The sequence below is a fragment of the Corvus kubaryi genome, unplaced genomic scaffold (assembly GCF_017639235.1).
Source record: "Corvus kubaryi isolate FWS band 111438036 unplaced genomic scaffold, C.kubaryi_AGA036_p1.0 133, whole genome shotgun sequence".
Classification (NCBI taxonomy): domain Eukaryota; kingdom Metazoa; phylum Chordata; class Aves; order Passeriformes; family Corvidae; genus Corvus; species Corvus kubaryi.
This window is the reverse complement of record NW_024580667.1, coordinates 18,038,298-18,065,189: the sequence shown is the minus strand read 5'-3', so window position 1 is coordinate 18,065,189 and position 26,892 is coordinate 18,038,298. Positions and strand designations below refer to the sequence as shown.

Genomic DNA, 26,892 nt, shown 5'->3' with positions numbered 1-26,892 from the left:
ACTGAATTACTTCAGAATGCAAACAGTTTTATATTCTATTTATTTATATCACTTCTTAAAAAAGGGGTTAGAGCCCTTAGAGAAAACCATAATATATGGCAACATACTCTTAGACCAATAAAAAGTTGTAGAATTTCATGCTCAAGGATAAAGCTTTCTTTAACTTGTCTTTGCAATTGTCTTGCTTAACATATCTTGGACCTCACAGTGCCACAAGAAATAATAGTAGGTGTTGGCTTAACTTTATGAGATAAGTGCCCTCTTCAAAAGATACTTTGAGACTAGTTAAAATTATTACATTGAATTATATAGTTAGTTAACAATAAAAGATCAAGCCAAAGGGAACAAACATGGTCTCTACCACCTTATTCACAGCAGTGGTCTACCTACCCTCCTTCAACTGTGCTCCAGAAACTGGAGGGAAAATACCCCACCAGTATTCCTTTTGCCACTCATGTCATCAAAACCCCTTGCCCTTTGTGACCCATGAAAATGATTGGGTAGAAATTTTAAGTCAGTTTTAGGAGAGATATCAAACACTGCCTGAAGTTCTAGCATTTTTGTCTTTTTTACACAAAAATCTGTAAGAAAATACAGCACAGAGAATTAGGGACAATGACTGGAGTTCCTGAGGTCCATTGCTGCATTCTTCTAATTTGAGATGAACTCACTCCATAGCTGATTACATCTCAGCTGAGCACTCTGGCATTGTGTAGGACTATCCTATGCTTATGAATCTCTCCAGGAGGCCCAAGAGCTGGAAAGGGCTTTGTTCAAATGCTGCACCCAGGTCCACACATCACATAGCTCAAAACCACCTGGATTTACCTGGATATATTGAGTAGTATGCCATGTATACATATACATGTATATGCCAGAAGAAGAAAAGGCAACAAGATATTACCACTGAGATTCTGAGTAACTGAGGAATTTATGTTTGGAGGTTGAGGATGTTGCTACTCAGACATGAGTTTAATCTTCAGGGAGGTAAGATGTGAATACTGAACACTGATTTTTCTACAAGGTACAGCTGTCCAGTGAACAGGACAGTTCATCTTGGTAAAACTTGATTCAGGTTGCTTCTTCCTACAGACCTTGAGACAATATTAAATAAATTCTTCACACTATATCCATTAATATATATGAGTGTTGCAAAGAAATAAAAGTTTTTATTAACTATTTTATTAAGCAAGAGCACAGATGGCCAAAAAATAATTTACTCATTATTTTTCATCAAATAGTTTGAAGTAGGAGATTTGATGGAAGTTGAGCAGCATATATAGATCCTTGCTTAAACAATTAGTTAAGCACACAGCAGCTTCAGTCATAGAATACATTGTACTTTGTTAAATTTAAGCATGGGGTTATTATTTGTATTCTTAAGCTAATGTAAAAATACTTTGTTGAACGGAAGGCAAACAAGATTAAATCATCAGTAAATTCACAGGGATTTTAACATTCACTTCAGTGCACCACAACTCTACAAAAGGTGTAGAAATGGAATTTAGAATAGACAATGCAACAGGTAGTTGAGGGATGGGGCAAACATCAAAAATGAACTGTGAGACAGTCATCTGCACCAAAATCCGTACTTAAACTTCAGAAAAAAGTTTGTAAAGGATTGTATTTGAAAAAGTTAGTAGATAAAACACTAAGTGAAAGGAGCATGCCAATAAAATGTCTTTGTCTTCTGCAATAAAGGAAATGAATGATAGCAGCACAAAAGTTACAATTGAAGACACCATACATCAAGAGAGCTCTTAGAAAATACATTGTGGAGAACAATTGTGCAGTGGCAGGGGGATGAATGAGATGACAAAAAGAAACTTCACTTGAAATACCTGGAATGAGATTTTGTTCTTATTTTCTACAACTGGAACAGAAGAAACAGTACATTTATATGAGCAAGATACAGCATCTCATAGGCAGTGTTGATGTAGATGTACTGTAGTTAGTGACTATATTTCAAAGATCATTGAATGATCATTAGGGATAAGTAAGACTCATTTAAAAAAAAGTATGCAGAAGTAACATATATGAACAAGGAAGGCAAACCTCTCTATTTTCTGGCCATGTCAGTGAAATATGTGGGTTTTACTTGAGAGGAGGAAATTTTTAACACCCTATGGATGAACACTGTGGGACTTTCATAAGGAATAGCACCTTGTAGATAGATATTTGATCTTAAAAACAAAATTGAGGATACAGTAGAGAATACTGGAGAGACAAGTTCAGCTTTCTAACTTGGGATGACACTTCACCCTGAAGGTGATTCCAACAGAACTGTGAGTGACCCCAGCACTGACAGTGGCTTTACTGACAGACCAATGTCTTCCAGCAACTGAGCAGAATGAGCAGAGCTGGGTGCTGGTAAAGGCTCCACAACAGCCCCAGTCCTGGCAGAGTGGTGAGTCAAATTCAAGGTCCACCCAGAGAGTTTGGTCAGGAACAGGAGGAGACGAGAGCACAGACAGAGCTGGAAGAAAGGCTGTAACATAGGAACATCCAGAGACAGGGCTGGGAACTGGCCACTGCTGCACCACTCAGGCAGGGAGTGATGGCCTTGGGCTGAGCTGAAATGGGAATCCTGGTCCATGGGCAGAGTGCATGGATGAGGGCCCACCTGAGCAGGTGGGGCTGGGGCACCACCTGATCCAGCTGAGGGCTGGGCAGGTCCAGTGAGGCTTTTTGATGGCCTCAAGACTCTTGACACCTTGGTTTTTTAGCAGACTCTGAGGATGGTGATGACAACATGTACATGTCTACAGTGTAGTAGACACCTACAGCTGAGCTAACCTGATGAGAGCAAATCACTCTCATCAAAAGAGATACAAGCAGAGCTCTTCTCACCCTAAACACCTCTAACAAAGTTAAAAAGCAGATAAGTATAGGCTGATAACTAACTTACATGAAGACCTGCACGTTGCTTGCAGTGATCCAAAATTAGGTGAGGTGACCAGATTGTCAGATTGAATACTGTAGCAGTAGCAGCAAAGTGATGAGCAATAAATCCTATTTAGTAACATGAATTTAAAACTGGAGATGCCCTGCTACCCTTTTCACAGTCTGAAAAATAGTATTATTGCGCTAAGTGACAGGAAGAACACTGTGAGAGTATTTTGAAGTTGACTGGGAATTTTAGACTCGAGGAATTTATTTAGTGTAACTTTTAAATCAGCAGAGGTTCAAAAAAGGACCTGTCTACAAATACAGATAAATAAGATAGCCATTAGAATGTGCAATAAAATGCAAATAGTGAATTGGTTTTGGATCACAAAGCAGCATTTTATACATGCATTAGTGTAATAAAAGAACTGACAAGAATGGTCAGAAAAATAATAAAATGCAAATCCTGACTTAAGTGGCACTGTCATAAATATCTTTAAAATCTAACTAAGAAAGTGCCACTCACTTTGCTTGTTGAATTTTCCTTTTAACTTAAGACTAAAACAGTAATTTACATTGTCTGTTAGCTATCGGCTCTCTGAGAACCTTTTTACTCTTTCTCACAGGTGGTGTCAGTGATGGGGCAGCTCTTATTGTGGAGGCAAAGGTGTCCCTCCACAAAAACACTTTAAAAAACTTCATTAAGTCTCATTAAACCTCATTCTTTGTCACCAGACTTTGTCTTAATAGCAACACACAGTGGCAAAGTAATCTATCAAAGAAGTTGCACAAAAACTTGCAATAAATACAAAGTTTTCATAGATAAATAGACATATCTTTTACTGATATTTAGACATTTGCATGTTACAGTTTACAGAAAAGTTATTATATCAAAAAGAAGTATCTTTTTGCTCTGCATGAAACATCTGAATCACTTATTACTGTTTCCTGCTGTCATTCATTGCAACCTTTTCATCTGATTACTGAAGTTATTTTGTTTCCCTGCTTCCTAACTTGCCTTATGAACATCATCTTCACTCCATGTTTCCTCCGTTTGTTTTTTTCCCCTGTCTCTACCTGATCTTCCCCATGTCATGGAGGTACAATCAAGAAAATCTTCCGAAAATCTCAAATCATCTCCCAAAACCCTTCTTTATGTTCAGTGTTTCAACCACAGCACTGGAGGAAGCAAACCAAGCATCAAGTGTCATTTACCTAAACTATCTCATTAAGAATTTTAATTTGCTATTTTGAGCCTTATATCAGAGCAGCTACAGTTGAATTTGGGTGACACAGTTATGGACATATGATTTGATAAGTGTGAAATAACATGACTGTCAAAGGAGAGAAGAGCATTTCTAGCATGAACAGACACCACTAAACGGTTTTTATCAAGCTCAAGAAAATTGACCTAATCATCTGATACACATTTCTGCTCACAATATTTTAGGTAGGAAAGTGTTCCCCCTGACAAGCATGACAAATACTGTTACAGTATTTTCTTGCCTTTGCTCTGCTCTGTGTCAGTGGCAGCAGAGTTACTGTTAGGCTCAGGCAGAGCTATTTATACCCTGAGATTTGCAGTGCTCTGTTCCCTACCAGCATTCCCCTACTTACTCTAAGAGAAAGAGAGAGAAATAAAGGGAATGAAAAGAAATTAAACACTGTCCTCAAAAAAAATACTTACCCTACTCTTAATCATAGCAAGAGCATAAAACCAATTTATTATTGCAGTTGTTTAAGTTGAAATGGAGACCTTTTTTTTGCCTTTCTGCTTCTTATTTTCACTTCCCTTCATCCTGGTTTTATTGCAAGCTAAGGGGCAGGAATATGGCTGCAACATGGAAGGCACAAGCCAAACCTCCTGTACACCAATCCTATGAATGATTCCTTACTAAAAAAACCCCAAAAAGAAAAGAAAAAACAAAAAAACCAAAAACAGAACAAAAAAAACCCAAAACACAAAAAACCGAAACAAAACAAGCAAAAAAAACCACCAAAACCCCCAAAACAAAAAATCCCAAACAAAAAACACAAACAAAAAACCCCAAACAATCCCCTCCCCCGAAAACAACCCAAACAAGAAATGAACACCAAAAAGCCCCCATAAAATCAAAAAAGCCCCAACAAACAAACCCTGAAAATTACAAAATTATTTTGTATTAATTGAATGACAAACCTAAATAACTTTTCATGATAATGATGCTGGTGTTTCCATCTAAGTCCTATATAAGGAAAAGTTAAAACATATTCATCTCATCTGCATCTCCAGGAGATCCTTCTCTGTTCTTGTTTCTCAGAGGAAGGAGATTCTAGCACATTATTGCACTTCTGAAGGGCAAAGCCTGTTTTTCACTGCACCGTACACATGCATTGTTAAGCTGAAAATTACGAGAGAGAGTCAGGATTCTTTCCTTTTTCCATCTTTTACTGTCATCTGGAGAATAGCTGGAGATTTCTACATCCATTTCGCATTCAACCAAAACAAGAAAATATTCCCATTACTTTCCTAAAACTTTTCTTTTCAAATTCAAAGATTTTTTGCTGCCTGGAGAACTGTGAAAAAAAGGTTGGATTTTGCATAAAGGTCCAAACTGGCAAATTGCTGGATTTCTCTGAAATACCATTGCCTTGAAAAAGTCCATGTGAAACAGAAAATATACTTCTAGAAATGTTCTTAGGAATAAATGTGTTATTTGTACCAGAGTCCCTGCTGATCATATGTAAGAGAGCATCCTGTGGTATGTCCTTTAGGTGCTAAGGTTTTTAATTCAGATTTTGCATTGTTTGCTCAGTGTCAGGAAAATTGCAAATTTATGGTTTAACATCATTCGTAATCTTTTACTGGGTTCAGATTCTGGAAAAGACATGCATTTTCTAACACTGGGATAAAAACCGTCTCATGTTTCAGATGCTGAACTGCACATACATCTTTACAATAAAACCAAATTTCAGTCATTCTGATTTTTTTTTTAATATTTAGGAGTGGCTGATGCTGAGATTTTTTGCACCATCCTACTTGCAAATGTTCATTTTCTTCAACTCAATTTTTTTACTCTCATAAAAGCAACTTCTTTGCTCTGTTGTCATTCATACTTAACTGAATAAATTTTCAAAACAATTTTTTTTTTCCAAAAGATTGTCTAAGTGACCTTGTACCTTCATAAAAAAAAAGAAAATAATAAAATAAGTCAACTAGCTAAGACACTTGTAAGGAAGAACAATTCACTTTTCTTCAACTTTTAAAGTAAAGCAAATTATTCAGTATTCTTCGGCACAGCACAAAATTTCAGGCAACTACATTTACAAAATTTCTATTTTTCAGTTTTAAATTAACTTTGAACTGTTATTTCTTTGTTTTTAGATGTACATCTGATAACTTAAAGGTTATGCATGGTAGTAATTTTCAGATTAATGATTTTGAGTACTTCACTAGCATTCCATGTGTTGACAGCTTATTTTTTTGACATCCAAATTTTGAAAGCTTTCTGCAGAAAATAATTCATAAGAAAATTCCCGTTGGTGCTTTTTCTTTTTGGCTGACAGAAATTTGTCTAAAAATATTTGCAGAAGTTGCTTAGGACTTCCATTGCATCTTTGTCCCTTGTGTTTGCTTAGCATCAGAAAAATTGCTTTCTGAATCTTATAGATCTGTTCTTTTCACTCAGAAATATTGCATCCACTTTCTGTAAGAGGGAAATGATTGTCCTCAATGTATTTTCTGTTAATAAAATGCATTCTTGAAGGACAGAAAAAAAATCAAAAGAGAAAACACCATTCTGAATAGGTTTCTCTTTGGGTTTTGCCATCTTTGGCAAAGTGTTTCTGCTTTGTTCCTAAAGGTGTTCTTAACTGACTGATTAACTGAAAGAGTGTTCTTAATCTCTTACTGACTCTGGTGGAAAACCACCACATGAAAATCAAGACTATATTTTCATAAGCATTAAAATAAGGCTTTTGTGTTTTCAAGGACTTTTAATATAGATTGAAAATGACCAGGTTTTTTTAGTTGGGTTTTTTTCTGGTTTGGTTTGGTTTAGGTTTCTTTTTTTAGTGTGTGTGCCAACATTATCCTCTCTCTCCAGCATGCCATCAGCTGCTGCTTAGATGAACTGAAAACTACATGGACCATTCAGCAAGTAAATATTCTTCAAACAAATCTTTAGCAGGTGTCTGGATTATTTGCATCAAATTACTACAGATGGGATTTTTCTTCCAGAGCAATATGTATTCTTCCATGTTGCTATCACCTAAGACATCCAAATATGAGGCAAAACATTGCATTATAGTACTTCCTATTTTAGCAGCATAATTTCTATACCCGCAGATTCTTCCCTTTTAAGACTTTCTTCAACAAGAAAACACCGCAAATGATCAATCAATTCTTTTTGAAGGTGATGAAGAATTCAGAAAAATAATTCTTTTTCATCTAATTTCATCTAATTCAGTGGATAATCTTGACTTTTGAACAGGATTCAGTGGAAGTTTCTCATACCACAGCACTTACTCTAGATAATGAACTCAGTCATGAGATTTCTGCCTTCATCACTCTGGGAATGGTTTCGGCATGTCTTTTATTTTTCCTGCAGTATTTGTTCAGTATGATTATTAGATATTCAGCAATGTGCAATCCTTTCTGTTTTAGTAGATACTTAACACTGTAGGTTTTATTCTAAATATTTTAAAATCACTGCTACTCCTGATTTTTTCATGATTTTATCTCAAATACTGTTAAGGTCTGCACAGTTCTTTATGCAAGCCTCTTGTAGCAACAACTGGTTCTCACAAACCAACATTATGTCTTTGAGTATCACTCAGCTATTCTCCACCTACACTGGGACATAATGTGCTGTCTTTTGACTGCTGTAACAATATAACACCATAAGATACCTAGACATTAAATATATTTAAAAAAAAAAAGAAATTTTCATTGTAAGAACAATAAAGTTACAAATGTTTAAACTCAAATAGCATGTTTTCATTAGCTGATTGAGGAATGCACATAGTCATAAAAATAATAAGTATAGTTTCATTATAGTAACCAAATAGTATTGTCTTTACTATATAGAGCTATTTATAGTTTTACAAGAATTTCACAACTGAAGCTTTTTTACACTGTTATATTATCAAAAAGCTGAATATATACATATATGTGATATCTGCTACAAATAAGATTATCAGAGAACCTAAAAATTCTGAATGAACTTAAAGGAATGGGGAGGAAAGGATTCAATCTAATAACAAGAGTTATCTGAAAAAAGTAATTTTCAAGTGAGTTGCAGTTTTCATCTGCTACTGTGTAGAACTGTTGAAAAGCATGAGTTAGAGTGTGGGAGTTGACAATGGCTACAGAGCACACTTGAGACACAGAGAAGTCTGTGGCAATTTTTGTTGGTCTGCTACACCCAGATGGCTCTGAGAGGCATCTGAATTCAAGCAGGGACTAGCTCCCCAGTGTATGGTGGAGAACAGACCTGTTTAACTTGTTCTTCTACAGAGGGAAGCCACACAATAATGTGAACAAAGGAAATGACAGTAGCTGCAAACCTGTAAAGCTACTCTCATAGATTAAATTCAGTAAAAATGAAGTCCAGGCAATAATGCAACAATAGCTTCTATTCACGTCAAGAACCGCTTATCAGAAAACACCAGTTAGCCATCAATGATTAAGAAGGATGCTTTTATAAGAGAAATTACATCCATATCCAGTGTGTCACTTCATCTTGAATATATTAATATATCTTACTGAGAGACTTTTATTTAATCTCATGGCCTCTACCTGTCAGTTGAAGCTACTATTGTCTGTATGAGAGGATAAATAGCTGGGTAAAGGATAATAAAAGAGGAGTCTTCTAGGGAGATTGAACACTGAACAACTATGTTCATAGCAGATTTACTTGGATGGAGGGGTTTTCAGCCACTGGGAGCTGGCAGAAGGGGGTTTTTCCCCTCGTGTGCCGACACAAAGAAGCCCGGAGGCCAACACAGAAACCCCTCTGGAAGGCAGCACTCAGTGCCCAACACACAATGAAAAAGGGGCAGAGCTCCTCACCCAAAAGGGGCTGTATCTTCCTGTTGCTGCTAAGCAGCACGCAGGCGACGGCAAAGAAGAAAGAGAGGGGACTCTCTGTATGTGTTCCACACAGGTTTACTCCAGTGAAATGACAGGGACAAAACAACCCATTGGTGGGAGGGTCCAGGGATCTTATACTGGGTACAGAATAGGTGGGGAAAGGGATCTCAGCCAATGGGATAGAAACAAGCAGGCGGGATTGACAGGAAGGGAACCAATGGGAACAACACATAGGCGGGACTCAGGGAAGGAGCCAATGGGGCGTCGAGGAACAAGGAACTTTCTAGAACTGATACATATTAAAGAAGGAAAATGAATATACATAACTTCCTACATAAAACAAGAAGACAAAATATTAACCAATCAGGGGAAAACATGCAAAAAGCAAAACAAGGGAATCATGGGTTCTCACCAGGACAGTAAGTCACATGCTAAATTTGGGTTGCTGACCACCGCAGCTGATTGTCTGAGTTCTCCTCAGCAGAAAGAGTAGCTGCAGCCGCCTGCACCACTACTCTTGGACTAATAGCAACGTCTCTTAATTTGAAGCTATTTAGAAGTACAGCTTCTGTAGTTTTTGTTTTTCTTAATATGTAACGGAAAGAAGTATTCTGAGAGCGATCTTACTGGACAACTCAGAGAACTGGAGAATTGCAGGAAAAAAGGACTGAAATTATTTGTGAAGCACTGGGACAGGACCTTTAAGGGTGCTGCAGGCTTAAAGCTTGCCTGCTGTTTCATAAGAGGCTTGATATACTTGGCTTTGGGGAAGCCCTGGCAATTTTACTACTAACTTCACTGTGGAAGAGACATACAGTTATCTTTTTTTATAACAAGGTTTTACTATCCAGATGTTTTGGAGGACACAGGTACCATTAATTACTGGGAGATTAATTGGATCCTTGTACTTAACCCTCTGTCAACCTGAGATTTTCTATCAGCTGAGAGATGGGGAGAGAGCTCTCTCTTTTTAATATCGCGCCTTAATACAGTTCATCAGCTTTACAGATTAGAAGTCTGACAGTTCTTAATGTCTCCTAGTATATTGCACTGGCTGCTCCACAGCCACAGCCACTGACAGATATGCTTTAGTTTTTATAATGCTTAGGAAATAGGTGTTTAAAGTCTGTGCTGCTGCTTCTCCAGCATAACATGCGTCTCCAGAAACACTGCTGCAGTGCAACAAATAAACATTGCACAGTAACACCTTTGCCCTCCCAGTGCTCAGTGTTTTGTACTGTATAATCATGACATTTTATAGCTGCATATCTGATAAAGTACCATCAGCTCTTCAAAACACTAGCAATGTCACTCAGACATGAGCTGATGTCACACGCACCTTGTCCCCAAACCCACGCATGATTTTGCAACATGCTCTATGCGCTGTATATAACAAAACCTGAGCAAGTCTTTATTTTGTGGGGGAAAAAAATCACAGTACAATGTCCTTATTTCTTTCTTTTCCCCATTTCTTACCTATATTGGCGGCTTGTACCAGCTTGCATTAATTCAGAATTTCCAACTTTGTATGGCTATCTGTAAGCCCTAGAGCAGACCTGATGCTATAATGCCCAACACCAAAAAAAGGTAGCTGAAAGTTTTCTTTTCAATGTCATTCAGCACAAACGTATCATGAAAGACCGATGTGCAGTAAGCTTGACCACTAAGTTCTCATGTGCGTGGCCTTGTTGGAACTTCCTTTAATTGACATTTTAGTAGCCGTATAAATTTTTTTCTGCTGATCTTCTGTCAAGGTGTTCTGGTGCCCTGAATCAAATTCTCAGGTGTGGCAAATGTTGCATGGTCTACAATGACACACAGTGCACTGATTAATCAAGCCCTTTGGCTTTTTATGTTCTCCACCGTCCATCTTGCAATTAAACACATCTAAGGAGCCTGAACCAATGCTTAGTAGAGAATTACATGCCTTCTCAGAATGTAAATTCTAAATCTCAGTAAACGAGAGGCATATTTCTTGGAAATGTTCTGTGCATAAGTTCAAAGAAGTTTAAGTGGCCATATTTGATTTTGTTTGTTTATTTAATTCTGAGAAAACAAGAGATTCAAGTGCCAAACCAACCTTTCAAAATGTTCCTGGAGGTAGATGAAGGAATGCCATCTTGCATTACTTTGTCTTATCTTGCTTTGCCTTCCTTTAAATTTCCTTTCATTTTTTTCCCAGTAACACTGTGCTATTGCAGCTGTCACAGCCAGAGCCTTTTAAAACCTTCCACATCCTATTGTCTGTGCCAGCAAGTCACTCAGCCTTTAAAAGTCCTTCCCTTTGCTGACTTCCAAGAAGCATTCAGAGGGTTCTCCCAGTCTAATGTGTATAATAACCATCACCCATCCGACCCCAATTTAAGTGGAGACGAAGTGAACTGCAAGTCCCTAGGCTCTGTCATTGAATTGGTTCCTAAAGGTAAAATCACTTATAATGTGAAAAATGCTGTGGAATGGAAGAAGCTGTCAAGACTCTTAAGGTCACCGACTGTCCTTTAAATCCATGCTGTGGTCTAGAACTGCAGCCTGTGACTCTTTAGTCTGCTGAAACATTTCTCTGTAAACATGTTTTTATTCTTTAAAAGCTGACTGTGATGTGGTTTCACCATGGCATATACCAGTGTATCTCTGCTCTACCCATCCCACATTTTCTAAGGCCTTCCACACAATAGGGTGCTGAGAAATGTAAATTACTGATGACTAAATTTTTCCAATGTTTTTATAGTCTCAAGTGAGCAGGTAATCTGACATTATAGATCTCAGATGTTTAGTAACCTGCTTTTATTAAGAGAAAAATACAGATTTTTCTTACTCTAATTAATTATTCTTTGTTCCATTTCTGAAGAACTATATACTTCCTTGGCTGTGGGAGGATGGTGTGCTTCCCTGGAAGTTTTTGTCTGTTTCTGCCTTTCCTATCTGTTCTGTGATACTTGAGGAAAACAGTAACAACATTTTTGTTTACATCTATCTTGTTAAGTATTTTTTGATCCTCCACTGACCTGTTTGAGAGTACTTCTTGAAAGAACCAACTGGTATTTGCTTATTCTTATTCCAAGAAATATCTTGGATTTTCAAACAGTGAAAATACTGACTAAAGTTACATGAGAGTGGACAGTTCAGTTTCTGTACACAGAAAATTAAGCTGAGAATGACCAATCTATAAATGAAGAACTTTGGTTCTCATTTTACAAAGCAGAATGTCACCTAAGAATTGTGCTACTGTAACTGTTATTTATTATTTATGTTTGGAAAAATCAGCTGGAGGCCTAAGACAACATTCATTATGCCTTTTCATGTCATCCCATTTAATAAAATGAGAAACTCTGTACCCAGGTCTTTGCAAAGAAAGCATGGGGCAGAGGACAGTGGGTTAATACAGCAAAGAGAGAAATAAAAAGGTAACAAGGAAACTATTTTGATTAGCAAAATGAGACGCAGGGTCCAGCATATTTACCAGTGGATAAGTATGGTCAAGGGGCAAAAATACATTTTAATAAGCCTTGAAGAAGACTTAGTATATATTTCTGCAAATCTTAGAGCTGTTTCTGTAAAACACAACGTTATTTAAAGTCTTCTATGATTTAGGTAATCAGAATTCTTCCAAGGGAATGAAATTGTCATAATTGTTTCATAAATATGTTTAGCATGAAAATCACCATGTTTTGCTTATTTTTGTTTTGCTCAATTTTGTTTTACTCTTTCAGTATGCAGTTTCTGTACAGAGTGTCTATGCTGTCTTTTTACCAAAAGACTGATTTCCCATGTTGTTGGAGTTTCCTCAAACTAGGAGACTTCCATTTTGTCATTTTATCACTTTATCACCAGCTGTTTTGTGGATGTAAATTGCAGGTGAATCTGTCTGGAAAGTCTTCTTCTTCACTCCAAACTTCAGTCCTGAGGACTCCAATGGTTGCTATGATTCTCACGTTTGCTTCTGCCATGGAGGATTCATTACACAACATGATCCTCCACTGCTTTTTGATCTGTCCAGAGACCCTGGAGAGAAAGTCCCACTGACTCCAGAAACTGAGAGCCGTTTCTACGAAATCCTCAGGGTCGTACACCAAGCAGTAGAAAACCACACCAGATCCCTGCATGCTGTTCCAAACCAGCTGTCATGGGACAACCTTCTCTGGAAGCCATGGCTCCAGCTCTGCTGCTCATCTCTCTTTCAGTCTTGCTATTGTGACAATGAGTCAGGAGGGAGTCCACTGGAGGTGCACTCGGGATAAACAAGCTGCAATTCCCTTTCAGAAACTGGACCAGGGGAGTGTGGGTGTCTGACTTGAACTTGTGGTACAAGCCTTCAGAAGGTTTTGTTGTGTTGGAGGAGGACCAGTCTTCAAATACCTATTGCAGTAGAAGAGAGTTTCAGTCAGAAAATGTGCCAAGAGAGGGGGGGCAAGACACACCTTTTCTGACTTTATCACACAGCATGAAGGACATGTTGCTGTCCAATCTACACATGGGTAGACTTGTGAGCATTTTCTGTGGGAGATAATTTTCTAGACCTTCAGCTTTTTTCTTACACAGCAAAGAATTTACCTATAGTTTCTGTCAATCGAACAACTACTAAATGCACTTTCCTGTCCTTTTTGCTAAGTGTTATCCATTAGTAGGTCATAGCACTGAGTAATCAAAAATAGAGAGATAATAGTGGAGAGGTCCTCCTGTGGCAGTCATTTGGTAACTGATAGGTTAAGAGCAGACTTGCAACAGATCTCTATCAACAAGCATGACAGGTATGAAAAAACTGACAGATTGTCAACAGTCTGACTTTGAATGTGCCATAAAAATGCACAGAGCTATGTAGTGGAAGACGTTGTGTCCATATTAAAATGATGCTTCCAAGCATCCCCACTGTCCTATTGTATGGCAGTGACCTTTGTTTCAAAAGGACACTACTTCAAGTGCACCAGTTGTGTGCTTGAGTGTGTACCATAAGTTTCCATACAAATATATATATATTTATATATGTGCAAGCCAAATTCATAACCCATAAATCCTTCAATCCCTGTTATAGGCACACTCTCATGGTGATAGTCCAACTGATAAAAGATTCGATCCATACTTGATATTTGCGTTCCAGATTCACATGGTACTATCCTACAAATATATATTTCACTATTTATTTACCCTACCTATTCTTCCACTGGTGAAACTAATCACAAATAAATAAAATTTGGTCTTCCTTTAAATATCTTTGCCATCTTCTAAGCTCTCTGAATAGGATCTCTCATTTTCTGAAAATAAACTTGGGCTTGAGTACTTAAAGCCAAATATAACTGTCTCTGAGTTCTTAGCAAGGTCTTGGGAAATCTACTGTCCTCGAGGGCTAATTTTTGTATCCATTTTTATCTCCATCTTATTCAGGCACATTTTCTTTCCACTCTACAGGCAGACAATCTATTTTCTTTGGCTTAGAGATATAGAAAAGAAGATATCAGCAAAATAGTAAAATGATTTGATGCCTGATAATAGAAAGTGACTTGCTCCTTATCAGAAAGCAGCAGTTAATTCCCACATTATGACATGTTAAAACCTGTTTGGGGCAAAAGTGATCTGTGACTATAGTAATGCAGTAGCTTCAGTCAGCCGACATTAAGATTGTGACCTGGTTCTTGTGAACTATTGAAGCCTGTCATATAAAAATCTATTGTGATATATTGTGTATTTCTCTGTAAAACCTAGGTTTTATTTGATTTTTTGTTGCAGTTTCATTCAAAATTTCATTCTCCACAATATCCGGAAGCCTGTCCTGGGAAATGTACTTTTTCCTTGGAGTTCTATTTTTGATGTTTCACCTTGTGTTCATGATCTTAAATAGACCTCTGCAAACTCTCTGCAGGTGTCAGAGTCCCATGACCAGTATTTATCCCTGAATGTACTACATAACCTTAGGAAGAAAAATGCCTCTCATTTGAATATAATTATTCTTCTATGAGAGTGGCTGCCTCTCAACATCATGGCAGGATCTGTACCTCCCAAATTTTCGGTCATCACCATGTGGCCCTGGAGCCCCTTGGGACATGGCACTGGTGCCAGTGTCTCTCCCCACAGCCAAAGGGCAGTCCTGGTTGTGTCCAGAGTGCTGGAACATCACAGTGTGGAGGGATGCTCTTTCCAACTCCCACAGCTCTGCCCCAGCTTACACAAAACCTTTTCAAACAAGTATTCCTTCCGAAGAATGTGGGAAAAAATATGTCGTGTGTTAGGTATACAGTGCTAACTCAGACAAGGGGTTTGGTGTTGTTAGATTTACTTTGTTTCCACGGTTTCTGGTCTGTGTAAAGGTTAGATTTACTTTGTTTCCACAGTTTCTGGTCTGTAAAGGTTTACAGGGATCTCAATTTATATTCTCAAGGACATTAACATCAACTTCTTTTCATCAGAAAGATGCGGAGTTGTTATTATTTCTTTTCCTTTCTTTCTGCAAGTGCAATAATTCTTTGTTCTGCTAGGCACAAAAGTTCTTCTGTGCTACTTGATCGAGGTATCAAAAATGGTGACTTTTCCACTGCTCTGATTTCTCCTTGCCTGAATATGACATTTCTTTCATACCCTCCTTTTTGGCTTTTGATGCCATCTTTCTGATCTCCTTTCTTAAAACATCCACACCCCTGAAATACTTTTCCATCTATTTCTTTGCCTCTCAGTCCTTCTGTTTGCTTGTCATATTGATTATAATGGCTATTTTGCCCTAATCAATCAGAAAATGAAAAGTAGTCTTTGTAAAAGGATTTGACTTCTAGGGCTCCTTGACTCTGCTAACCTCCTGCTTATTTAAGGTCTAGCAAGAATTACCTTGGTATTATGAAATATAAGTAATTAAAACGTACCTGAGATGCCCCAAATAATAAAAACTATTTCTTGTTTGTGGCATAAACTTTATATTTTCAAAAATATCATTTAGTACAACATTTAATACTTTGAAAAAAGCAATAGAATATGAAATCCATTTTTACAATTGTTCCTTCAAGAAAGATTCTGTGAAGGGCAGTATTTTTCATACTCTATGTTAATACCATTTCATTTAATACCTAGAATAAACCTTCCCTGTATTGCAAATGTATTATACCTTTCAGTGCTGTACCTTCTGTTCTGGAGATGGCATGTCAGATCAGGGTAATTAAAGTAGTCTTGTTTATCTGCAAAATAAAATGTGAAGGACAATATACCATTTGTGTGATGGCACTGCCTGTTCTAACAAGGAAAAGTTTTGTTTTTCACAACAGGTTATTGATGGGATATACATGATTCACAGCTTACTAACAAGGAAGGCTCTAGGAGAATGTGCTCTGATACTTGGAAACTGACTTTCAATCTATCATTTAATGAGCACTGGTATTTTAACATGGTACCTGTTTGTTGGATATGTCCATTTAAACTGGGAGGTTCAGCTTCAGAGGGAAGTGTATTCCTCTACAGTATTATTTAACAGTATCATATCCTAATTTGTGGCAGAGTCCCTGTACAGCCCGGAGCAAGTCATTTAACTCATTTCTCAGTTCCTCTGCTGCACTCAGAGAAGGATAACAGTATTTCTCTAACTGCTGGGAATACTGAAGGAGCAAAAAATGCTGAAAGTGGTAAGCTGGTAAAGGTGCACTTTCTAGTCAATAAGGCACCTTCTCTATAGAAGATACAATTTAAAAGCTGGAAAACTAGGATGTAGAAGATCCCCCTATACGAGGGGGTATGTGATACCCTTAAGTTGAGGTTTTCAGGTGGGTTCTGTGTGTACTGTTTAGTGCATGTGGGATCACGATCTGGAGGAGAGAGAATAGATGGCTAAAAAAGATACACGCTTGGGATTCAGAGGAAGCTATAAGTCACATTTTTATGATCATATTTATTATCTTTTTTAGCAGTCAGGAAACTACATGGAACAATAAATAATATTTTTCCCGCAGGGACTGGATCTCGCAGGTTCTCAGCTATTAAAAATAGAGATGTCCTGACTTGCCCCAAATTATGATCAGAAAAATCAAAAGAAAAAGGGAAATAGAAGCTTTGGAGAGAAGTGTCAGCTCACTTAAATCTAACTGAAAGTTTGCAGAGAGCTAAGAGAATCTGGTCTGTATACTTCACAGCTCAGTGAGAATCATCACTTGCCAGCAATAGTTTATTTCACATTCTATTAATGTGAGATCTGGGTGTTCAGATATGTGGACAATGTAAAAAATATCACTTAAGATATCACTTGATATAGGAACAAATGGAAAAAGAAAGAAAAAGAGTGCAAGTACAGCTACAAAAATAATGTATTCTACTAGAGTATGTATATTAAAAATTGGTTTGTGTTTTTGACATACATTACTACAATGTTTTTTACTTACATTAGGACATAATAGTTCTGTGCTTAAGACAGATCTTGTCATCTTCTCTGTCATTTCCCTTTCCTCTGCCATTGCCTGTGCAGCATCCAAAATATGCTCTAAGGAGCAAGAGGCAGCAACCCTGCCCAAAAACACTACAAGCAGTGTGGCCAGCCATGTGGGCAGGAGGAAAGGCTTAGCCAAAACTCTGAACTGGGAACCACCAGGAAGCAAAGAGTGACTGGGGGTAATCTCCAACCCAAAGACAGGGACCTGGAAATTGACCCTGAGATTAGCTCAGTTGGTTAAGTTGGTTAGAGAGCAGTACTAATAATACCAGGGTTCTGGGTTCAGTCCCCATCTGGGCCATTCACTTAAGGGTTGGACTTGATAATCCTTCTAGGTCCCTTCCAACTCAGAATATTCTGTGATTCTGTGAAATTGCTGCTTCCTCTAGGTCTCTCAGGGACTGCAGGTGACCAGGAGGAATGAGGTCCCCTCTGTGGCCAGCTGGACTGTTGTGTGTTCTGCAACAGTGTCCTTCTGTGTCAGGCTGTCAGGTGGAAATTAGTTTGGAACCCACAGGATGCACCACCCCTCGCCTCTGAATAATTGTGCCAAGCAGACTGCTCCTGAATCATCATACATGTGGTGACAGATCTTAGTCTGACACTCTAAGACAGCAACAGTCTCTTTTTTCGCTGGAGGACCAGAAGACCTGAGCCAGGCTCTAGGGACTCCCAGTTTACAGGGTGCTAAAACTGCAAATAATTCAGAGTCCTGGAAACACCCTGGCAGATCATATGGCTTTTCCATGCTCTTCTTCGTAGCTTTTATTTACATCAAAACTGATAAGAATCTGCCTAAAACTTCACCTGTACAGCAAACAAAGGATATTGCAAATTTTTCTTAAGACCTCTCCCACAATAACTCTGACCTGTGAGTTTGGTACTGAGAACAATGAGATTGTGCCAACACAAGGCACAGCATCTGAAGGTTTCTTATACATATGGAAAGATGCTGAATTCCAGACTCCCACTGGAGTTTGTGCTATACTGGTTAGTGAGATAAAGACTGGCTTGATTATCTGTGCATCTCTAATTGCACTGTCAATGTTATGAAACATTGCTGAACTTGGGAGATGTGAATTATAGGCTTTGCAATGCTTATACAGCATCTCCTAAATGCCTAAAAAACATTTCTTTAATATAAATCGTGGTGGGTTCCCCATGTAGAATAATAATGTTAGTCTGATGTATAAAAGAATAGTGTTGCAGGTACTTTCCTTGGAAAATAAAGCTATATTTGAAGATAACAATTTCAGCATTTGGGGGTCAGCTCAGTTATAAAACACCCTCCAACGTTATTTATTCTACTGTTATCCAATAATAAAGCCTTTTTATGCAGATAATATTTTATTGTACCTGATTTATGTGAAAAAAACTGTGAAACAGTTTAAATTATAAGGCAGAGCTCTTCATTGTGACACTTACTTTAAGAGAATTTGATATGAAGTTGCTTTGGGTAGCAATATTTATTACAAAAGATTAGATACAAAGCATCTCAAAAGCCTTATGGACTCAAGTTGGGCTGCAAGAGAATAACTTTGGTTTAATATGGTCTTCATTGCTCACAAATGAAAAATAAAGTTACAAAGAAAAAATCCTCAAGGTTTAAGAGTAGTTTGCCTGTGCTATTGGTAATAAAAAGAATACTTGAAGTTTGTATTATGTGTGAGAATTTCTTTCATTTTTTTCCTTATTGTTATCTTTTATGTTATAACTCCTCCTGCCAAGCAGACAAAATACTCAGATTTAGGAAAATGTGCTGATTGGTTTGTAAGTGTCAACCTTGCATTGTCATATCCAATGCACTGAGAAGTACCTGATTTATGCCGCTCTCCTGATGACTGTTTAAACTTCAGAGAGGTTGTTAGAATAGGAATTTTAGATCCTAACATTTCCCTGTCTGATACCCATGAGAAACACAGTCATTCAGTGATGTGTCATCACTGACCAGGCTTTTAAAAAGCATATTATTCTGCAAAACAAGCTGCTTCATACCCCTTCCTTCTCCTCTGTGATACTTACCAAAAATAAGTGGAAATCCTCTCTGATGCTAAGATTTATGCTACTGAATCACAACCCACTTTGATTATCTTTCAAGAAAATTCAGTCACAAAAGACCAACCCCAGCAGCTGAGGAGTCTGCCCTTTCTGGATTAATGAGCATAATGAATGCTAGAGCTCCAGCAGCTGCAGTAATGTGTACTAAATGAATGCTGCTGATACTCAGTTTTTAAGCACTCAGTACCAGGTTATGTAGAGAATCTCCATCTTCACATATTAAACCTATGGCTGGCTTTGGGTATCTCCTGTGTTTTTCCTTTTGCTCTCCAGACCCATTTTGGGGAATGTAGAAATCAAGATGTAGGAAAGTATACAGTCTGGGAATGAAAAAAAATAAGTCTTCATAATCTGATTGAAACTGTGCCACTGCATAATAAAAAATTTTAAATCCAGAGAACGAAGAAGAGGGTAAAATTCCCTAGCGGTAAGGACACTCACCTGGGTTGTGATGACAGCTTTGCTATGAAACTTCAAGACTGATTAAGTGTTTTTAATCACATGAAGTACACAGATTGCCTCTGGAGCAGAGACAGATATACCTTATGGCTGTGAAGTCACTTTCTGTCTCTGTTACTCACTACCTGACCTGGTAAGGGTAGGAGTCTTCACTTCAGAGCAGCAAAGCTCGTACAGAAAAGGCAGAAAGTACAGTGTACTTCTCCTTGCCTCCCCCCTTTTCACACCCAGCCAGATGCTTAGGAATGCTTTGTTTTAACTGAGTGTCCCATCTAGAAAAATGTCAAGGAGGGAAGGCTTGAAATTATTATCTGTCTTCTTTGATCCCTGGCTTAGAAATACTGTGCTTGTGCAGAAAGTACCTCATTCTTGCACTGCCAGTAGTGCTCTGAAAGTAGGATCAAAGTACTTAGATGACATAGGGAGGATGCATTACCTGCCTGCAGAAGAATTTAGAAACCACTGTAGGTAGAAAAATATAGTTCTAGGTCTGAGATTTATTTAAGTTAAATGACGAAGGTATCTAGACATGGGTTTACCTCCATTTCTACCTAGGACAGAGAAAAACAAGATGGGTCTGTCCTAGCTTGTATGGTTATGTGAAGATTCTATTAGTCATGCCTAATAATGTTCTCAGGTTTTGGGGTTTTTTTTGCCTTTTCATAGATAAAAGAAAAAAAAGGACACAGGATACAGTTTCAACAGCATAAAATCCCACAATATCTGTTTATCTGTTTTTAGGGAGTAGAATCCTACTTCTTTCTCCTGGAATTTTTGAAATAGTTTTTAAGTAGGGAGTATGAAATTTAAGATGGATCATCATAGTCAGAAGTTTGCAATCAAATGCCTATTTTTCACTGAAAACACTTTTTTTAAAGGATAAATTTCTTTGTTTCTTCTGTGTTTGTTTCCTTGGGGTTTATTTGCATGGATCTTCAGTTCTTTTTGTCTCTACCATGCTCTGCAAGTAAGAGAAGAAATATCTTATTGGAAGTATTTAAAAGAAGTGTCATCATTATAGAGGTCAGGCAATTTGTTTTTAAGATCAGACTAGTCATTTTTATGCCCCTTTAATTATTTTACTATGATGAGATATTTCAATTAGAATAGAGTTTTGCTAAAAATAACTTAAGATCTTTTACGATTTACATTTTCTTTTAACATCAGTGATGATTGTTTTGAAAGGATACTGCTGAACTTCTGGAAAAAAATATCATGACATTTAAAATACAACTTTCAACCTCTACTATAGTGGATGTTTAAGTGTTAAAACATTTACGTTGTTATATGCATATGACACATCTTCCATCTTCTTGTATCTTCAGAAATACTTTGCAGCCGAGCAAACATAAACTGCACTGAATTATGCATGAAAAAAATATTTTAGGGCTCCATCTGCTAGGCATTTTTTACAGTTTGTTTCTTAAGTTAAAAATGTTTATGCTGCATTATATTCGGTATAAAACTAGTTGCAGCACCTTAATGGATTTTTTTTCCTAATATTCTGTATTATCACATGACTAAACACATCTAGTAAGAACAGAAGCAGAAAGATCCTAGTTCAGCAGGGCATTGAAACAAGGTTTGGAATTTAACCATTTGAATCATTCCACTGTGTTCAGGAATTTTACTGATTGAGACTGTTCAAGAGAAGATACACAGATTAAGTAATGTATAATATTTTCTTTTTACTATCAATATCTTTAATTTACATTAAACCAAAAACATTTTGCATATTTTAATTGCCAGGTTTAACCTTTCCCATTCCATAATTTTAGGCTATGTCCATCAGATATTTGTAAGCTTGCCTCCAGCCTTGCTTTTTGTTGAAAGTCCAGTGCAAGTTAATATTTTTTTCTGCGCTCTACAGCCAATTACTTCTGTTACTAGGATACTGTTTACCATAAAGATCATGATGTAGAATGTACAGGGTAAAAAGGAATAAAAAACACAGAAAAATGAAAAGCTTTCTGAGGGGATAAATCCAAAGGCATTGATGATCAACTACTATCCAGCTATAAAATGTACCTTTTTACATGGGTCTCAAGAAGCAACTCTAAATCTGTTAGATTCCATTATTAAAAGAGAAGACAAAAATATTTAAATGAGAGGTGAAAGAAGCATTTTACACATGGAGATAGAAATGAGCTAAGCCCAGTATTAGCTAGTGTTACATTAGCTTATGGCTCCACAGACATAAAATGCTGTTGAAAGGACAGCAAATAAACTAAAATATAGGAAAAGTGGATTCAAGCATAAAATATATGAATTTGTCAAGTAACCACAGAAAGATATAAAAAACATGTACACCAGCTGTGCTTATACTTGGATATATATTGTATATTAATATATACCCTTGAAAGTTTATTTGAGTTGTGGCAGTCTGGTGAAGTTTCCACTGACTGGAAAAGGAGGAACATAACCCCCATTTTTAAAAAGGGTAAAAGAAAGACATAGGGAACTACAGGTCACCCAATCTCACCTTTGTGCCTAGCAAGTTCGTGGAACAGATCCTCCTGGAAACTATGCTGAGGCCATTGAAGATAAGGAGGTGATTGGTGACAACTGACATGTCTTCACTAAGGGCAAATCCTGTATGACAAATTTGGTGGTATAATAAGAGGGATAAGAGGGCTGGAGCAGCTCTCCTATGAAGACAGAGAGTGAGAGTTGATGCTGTTGATCCCAGAGAACACTCTGTGCTGACCTTTGAGCAGCCTTCCAGTACCTAGGGTGCGTTAAAAGAAAGCTGGAGAGGGACCTTTTACCAGGGCAAACTAAAAGAGGGCAGGTTTAGATTGGATGTTAAAATTCTTTACTGTGAAGATGGTGAGACACTGGAACAGGTTGCTCAGAGAGGTTGTTGATGCCACAACCCTGAAAGTGTCCGAGGCCAGGTTGGATGGTGCTTTGAGCAACCTGGTCAAGTGGAAGGTTATTGTCAGGAGGTTTGGAACCAGATGTCTTTAAGGTCCCCTCCATGCCAAAACATTCTGTGATTCTATAAAAATCTCCATTTGACTTGGACAGCTGTGAAGCCCTACAACTGGTGGAGGAAGTCCATCTAAATGCCTAATTTTCATATATAAATTTAATGCAAAAACGTAGACAACTTTGAAGGTTGCCAGAGGTATGTCATATTTGTGTTAATTGTAAACAATAAAATTAAACACAAAGAGAAATTCTCAAAGCTAATTGTAGAGGAAGAAGCAATCCAGAAATAGTGGTTTTGGAACCTGTTGGAGATCTGGGACAAGGGATATCCTCCAGCATTGCCAGCAGCTTTTATGGTAAGTCTATTCTTATTCCCCAAATAAAATGAAATAAATACTTAAGTGTGATTTCACCAGACTGTTTTGATCAATGTTACAATAATACAATGTTACCAAATACTTAGACAAAGTAAATGTTGGGGCAGATAAGATGTATTAATTTAAGAAACATGATGACTGCCTCTAGCGATGAAGAAATTATTCGTCACCTACATTTAAAATGTTCTATGTTTGGACAAGTATCCTAGTTCTTTTTTTTTTTTTTTTTTTGAATGAAATACATTAATAGAAACTGATTCAGATTTGTTGGAATAAATGCTATGATCCCAGACTGAATATGTAAAATATACACGTTTTTAGTTCTGTTTAAACCACATTTGTGCTTAGGGACATGTAAATTTGTTTTGGTATGAATCATTAAGACAATAATTCTGCATTCTCATTTCTCTTCCTCACTGTAACTCTGCTCTTTACCTACTTCCATTACAATGTAACGTCATGATCCTAAGTACTATCAAATAACATGTCAAATATAACACCAAATAAAATTCTAATACTGCTAATTGCTACTACTACTAAATAAAACTCTAAAGCCTCTTAAAATGTAGCTTCCAAAGGAATAACATCATTTAGAAGCATAAATTAATCCTTGTTCAGTTTTGTGCTTACAAGGTTAAACTGCAAACCAGCAGCTGGGTAAGCTCATTAAAAAAGTCTCATTCTATCTGCATTAGCCGCACCAAAATCTGAAGTACAGCCATATCCAAAACTGAAGTAATTTGACATTAGCAAAATACCAGACTCAGACCATTAGCAAAATATCAGACTCAGACTCACTATACTATAAGCATACATTTCCCTGCACTTCTTAATGAATTATTTGCACTGACTTCCTCAGACAATGTAGCACGATACAATATATCCAAGAAACAATATACCCAAAGGACGATGAAGATTTCCTCTGGACAGATAACTGTCTAAATGGGCTGTGATCCTGATTGCTTGTTTCTATTTCTAGCAATTTGTAATTCACAGAATAACACAATACAGAAATTGGCAACAAACCCTCCAAAAAACAAGAAAAGAAAGAGATATTTCTAAAGATTTTAGTGCGTCAATCTTTCTGGAACATTGTCGCGGGTTTGGTTCTGTAACCGGGCAGAAACACCAATTTAGTGTAGTGGTTTGGTCTAAAATACTCATTACTGTTTATCTTCTGTGAGATAAGAATTAGGAGAAATGCAAAGCAGGCACCAAACTTGAAAGAATATAAAGAAGTTTTTTAACAGACCTAAAAGAAGGAAAAAAAAATTATACCACCTTCAGAACTCTCCTCCTCCCCCCACCTTCCTCCCTTCTCCCACTGACAATGTAAAAAGACAACCCTTGAGATGTTCAGTCTGTTTACCACTTCCATAATAACCTTGTTCAGTCCATTTAGAAAGAGAAGTCTCTTCTTGCTCGTGCTATGAAAACATTATCACAACGAGACAGCCGCCCACTTCCAAATATCGTTCAGTCCATTTAGGAAAAGGAGTCTCTCTGCCTGCGTGTGAGTCCTTTCCCCCGACTTGCAGCTTTTCCCACAACTGCTTTCGAGGGTCCACTCTTGAAGTTTTTTTAAGGTTGAGCCGTTCAGAAACAAAAACAGAGGTCCTTCTCCTTCCCTGGGAGCAAAGGGTCCTCCTCATCTTCATCGTTAGGACTATCTCTGGGAGCATCTCTAGGAACTGAGGTTTTCTCCTTTCCCATTTGGAGCAAAAGTCCTCATCTGGTCCATCTCTAGGGACTGAGGTTTTCTCCTTTCCCATTTGGAGCAAAAGTCCTCATCTGGTCCATCTCTCCCTGTCCAAACTTCTCATGCAATTACAGCTGCGTCAGCATCTGCCTATCTCAGCGCAGGTGCTTTTGCTCACAAGTTGAACACTCCACCCCCCAGATCTTCATGAAATTACAACAGGATACTCTGATATATCATAGCTTCACAACAGAATTTCAGCTTTAAGCATCTCCTCTCTCTCTTCCCTAGGGTTTTCATCTCTTCACAGCAGTAAAAGGGTTAATCTCACCTCGGCCTTGCAGCTTTGCAGCTGGAATGTTGAATTTTTCTTATCGCAGTGGAGAGGGGGGAGAGCCGAGCCGCTCCGGCTGCCCACGGCAAGGCAGTGGGGGGGGTTCCACGGCTGGAACAGGTCCATCGGCTCCAGGATGGCCGTGGCCCGGCCCGGCCTGGCCCAAGCAGGGCCTGGCTGGGCCCGCTGGCCCCCACTCGGGGCCCGCAGCCACCTGTGCCAGCGCCGGAAACGAGAGAGAGCTTGGAGGGGGAGTTTGTCTGTTCTTAAGTGTGGATCACAGAGGTGGTCACAACTTTAAGTGGCTTAGAGAATTGTCTGTATTCAAACTGGCCAGCTGATAGGTTCTGCCAGGTCCCAGAGGAAGCTGTAAGCACCCCTCAGCAAGGACGTCCCTTCTGGGACTATGCTTGCTAACCTATGACAAACATAAAATAGTGAAAAAAAGAAAAGTTCAGAGTTGAAGCAGGAGACACTCCAATCTTATGCATTATTAATTGCCATAACAAAAGTGGCATGTACTTGTCAACATTAATCAGAAAATTCAAAGCATATCAATCTTTTTAAGGAGTGTCATATTATGAAGCCTACCCAATGTAACTGATTATTTAGAAGAGATAATATGCAATTTTTAGTGGACTGTCTACAACTTCTACTAATCACCTTAGATAAAAATCAAGCCTAGTGATCACAGAAAAGCATGGTTCCTTTATCCGTGTTTCAATATTAATTTACATTTAGTTTTGCTTGAAATGAATTAGAATTAATGTGCATCAGTTAAGAAGTCAGTAACCTGATTTCAGCAGAAAGTTAAATTTGAGTTTCACAGAAATGTTTTCTGTACTTTTTTTTCTATTTCTGTCCATCAAGTTTATATCCTCTTTATTCCATTGTAATTTTGCTCATTTTCATCATCAAAGAGAAGCAGCATTTTCTAAAGAAGAGATGAACACTGTTGCTAACTTTAAGAAGCAATTAACACAAGATATTCAGGGTGGAAATCAAATAAAGTAGGGGAATGAGGTTTAGGAATAAGGTTTAATCACTACTTCAGAAGACACACCAATGCAAATTAGAGAATCTGCAGCTAAGTTCCCTTAACTGGTGGATACCTCTAATAAAACACCCTTAAATAATTTAATTTCATGTAAGTTTCCTCTCCTCACCTCGCCTTGCTTTGCCTTGCCTCTCCTTTTTATTCAACAATGCTTTAATTAGGGGAAGCCCTGCTAAACTTACAGCTGTGTAGTGATACTGATGGCTTTTAAGTCTTTCACTACACTCACATTAGAGAACAAAGCTGATTGAAAGGAGATTGCAAAGGACACGTGCAGAGGAAAGGATTGTATAGGCTTGGCTAGAGAGGTAGCCCACAAGCTGAGTGAGGAGAAGACCTACCAGCTGAAATGTTGATGGTGAGGGAAAGAAAGAGGTGAAGGTATAACCAGAACACCAGAATAAAATAACAAATGCACCAGAGAAACAAAGCCGTGGTATTAACAAAGGTATTCCTTTCATCAGAGTAGAGAAGAATATCTCAGCCCTGAAAAGTAAACTGAAAATTTTGATCGATCCTCTGAATGTCAGTATTTGTAAATAGACTTGAACTACATGGTTTCCCTGGCTACATAGGCTTCTTATCCCTCAAAGGTAAATGATGAAAATATAAATGGTTTATGA

General features: G+C 37.8%; 1 protein-coding gene across 8 annotated transcripts in view; it reads left to right on the top strand.

Moving 5' to 3' along the window:
• STS (steroid sulfatase) overlaps positions 1–19,008 on the top strand; it is a 114,318-nt gene extending 95,310 nt beyond the window's left edge. For all 8 annotated transcript variants that reach the window (XM_042038169.1, XM_042038216.1, XM_042038180.1 and 5 more), the window contains one exon: positions 12,815–19,008. In XM_042038169.1, coding sequence (XP_041894103.1) covers positions 12,815–13,197 — 383 coding nt within the window. In that variant the 3' untranslated portion in view covers positions 13,198–19,008. The remainder of the gene's footprint in view (positions 1–12,814) is intronic.
• The last annotated feature ends 7,884 nt before the right edge of the window (positions 19,009–26,892 follow it).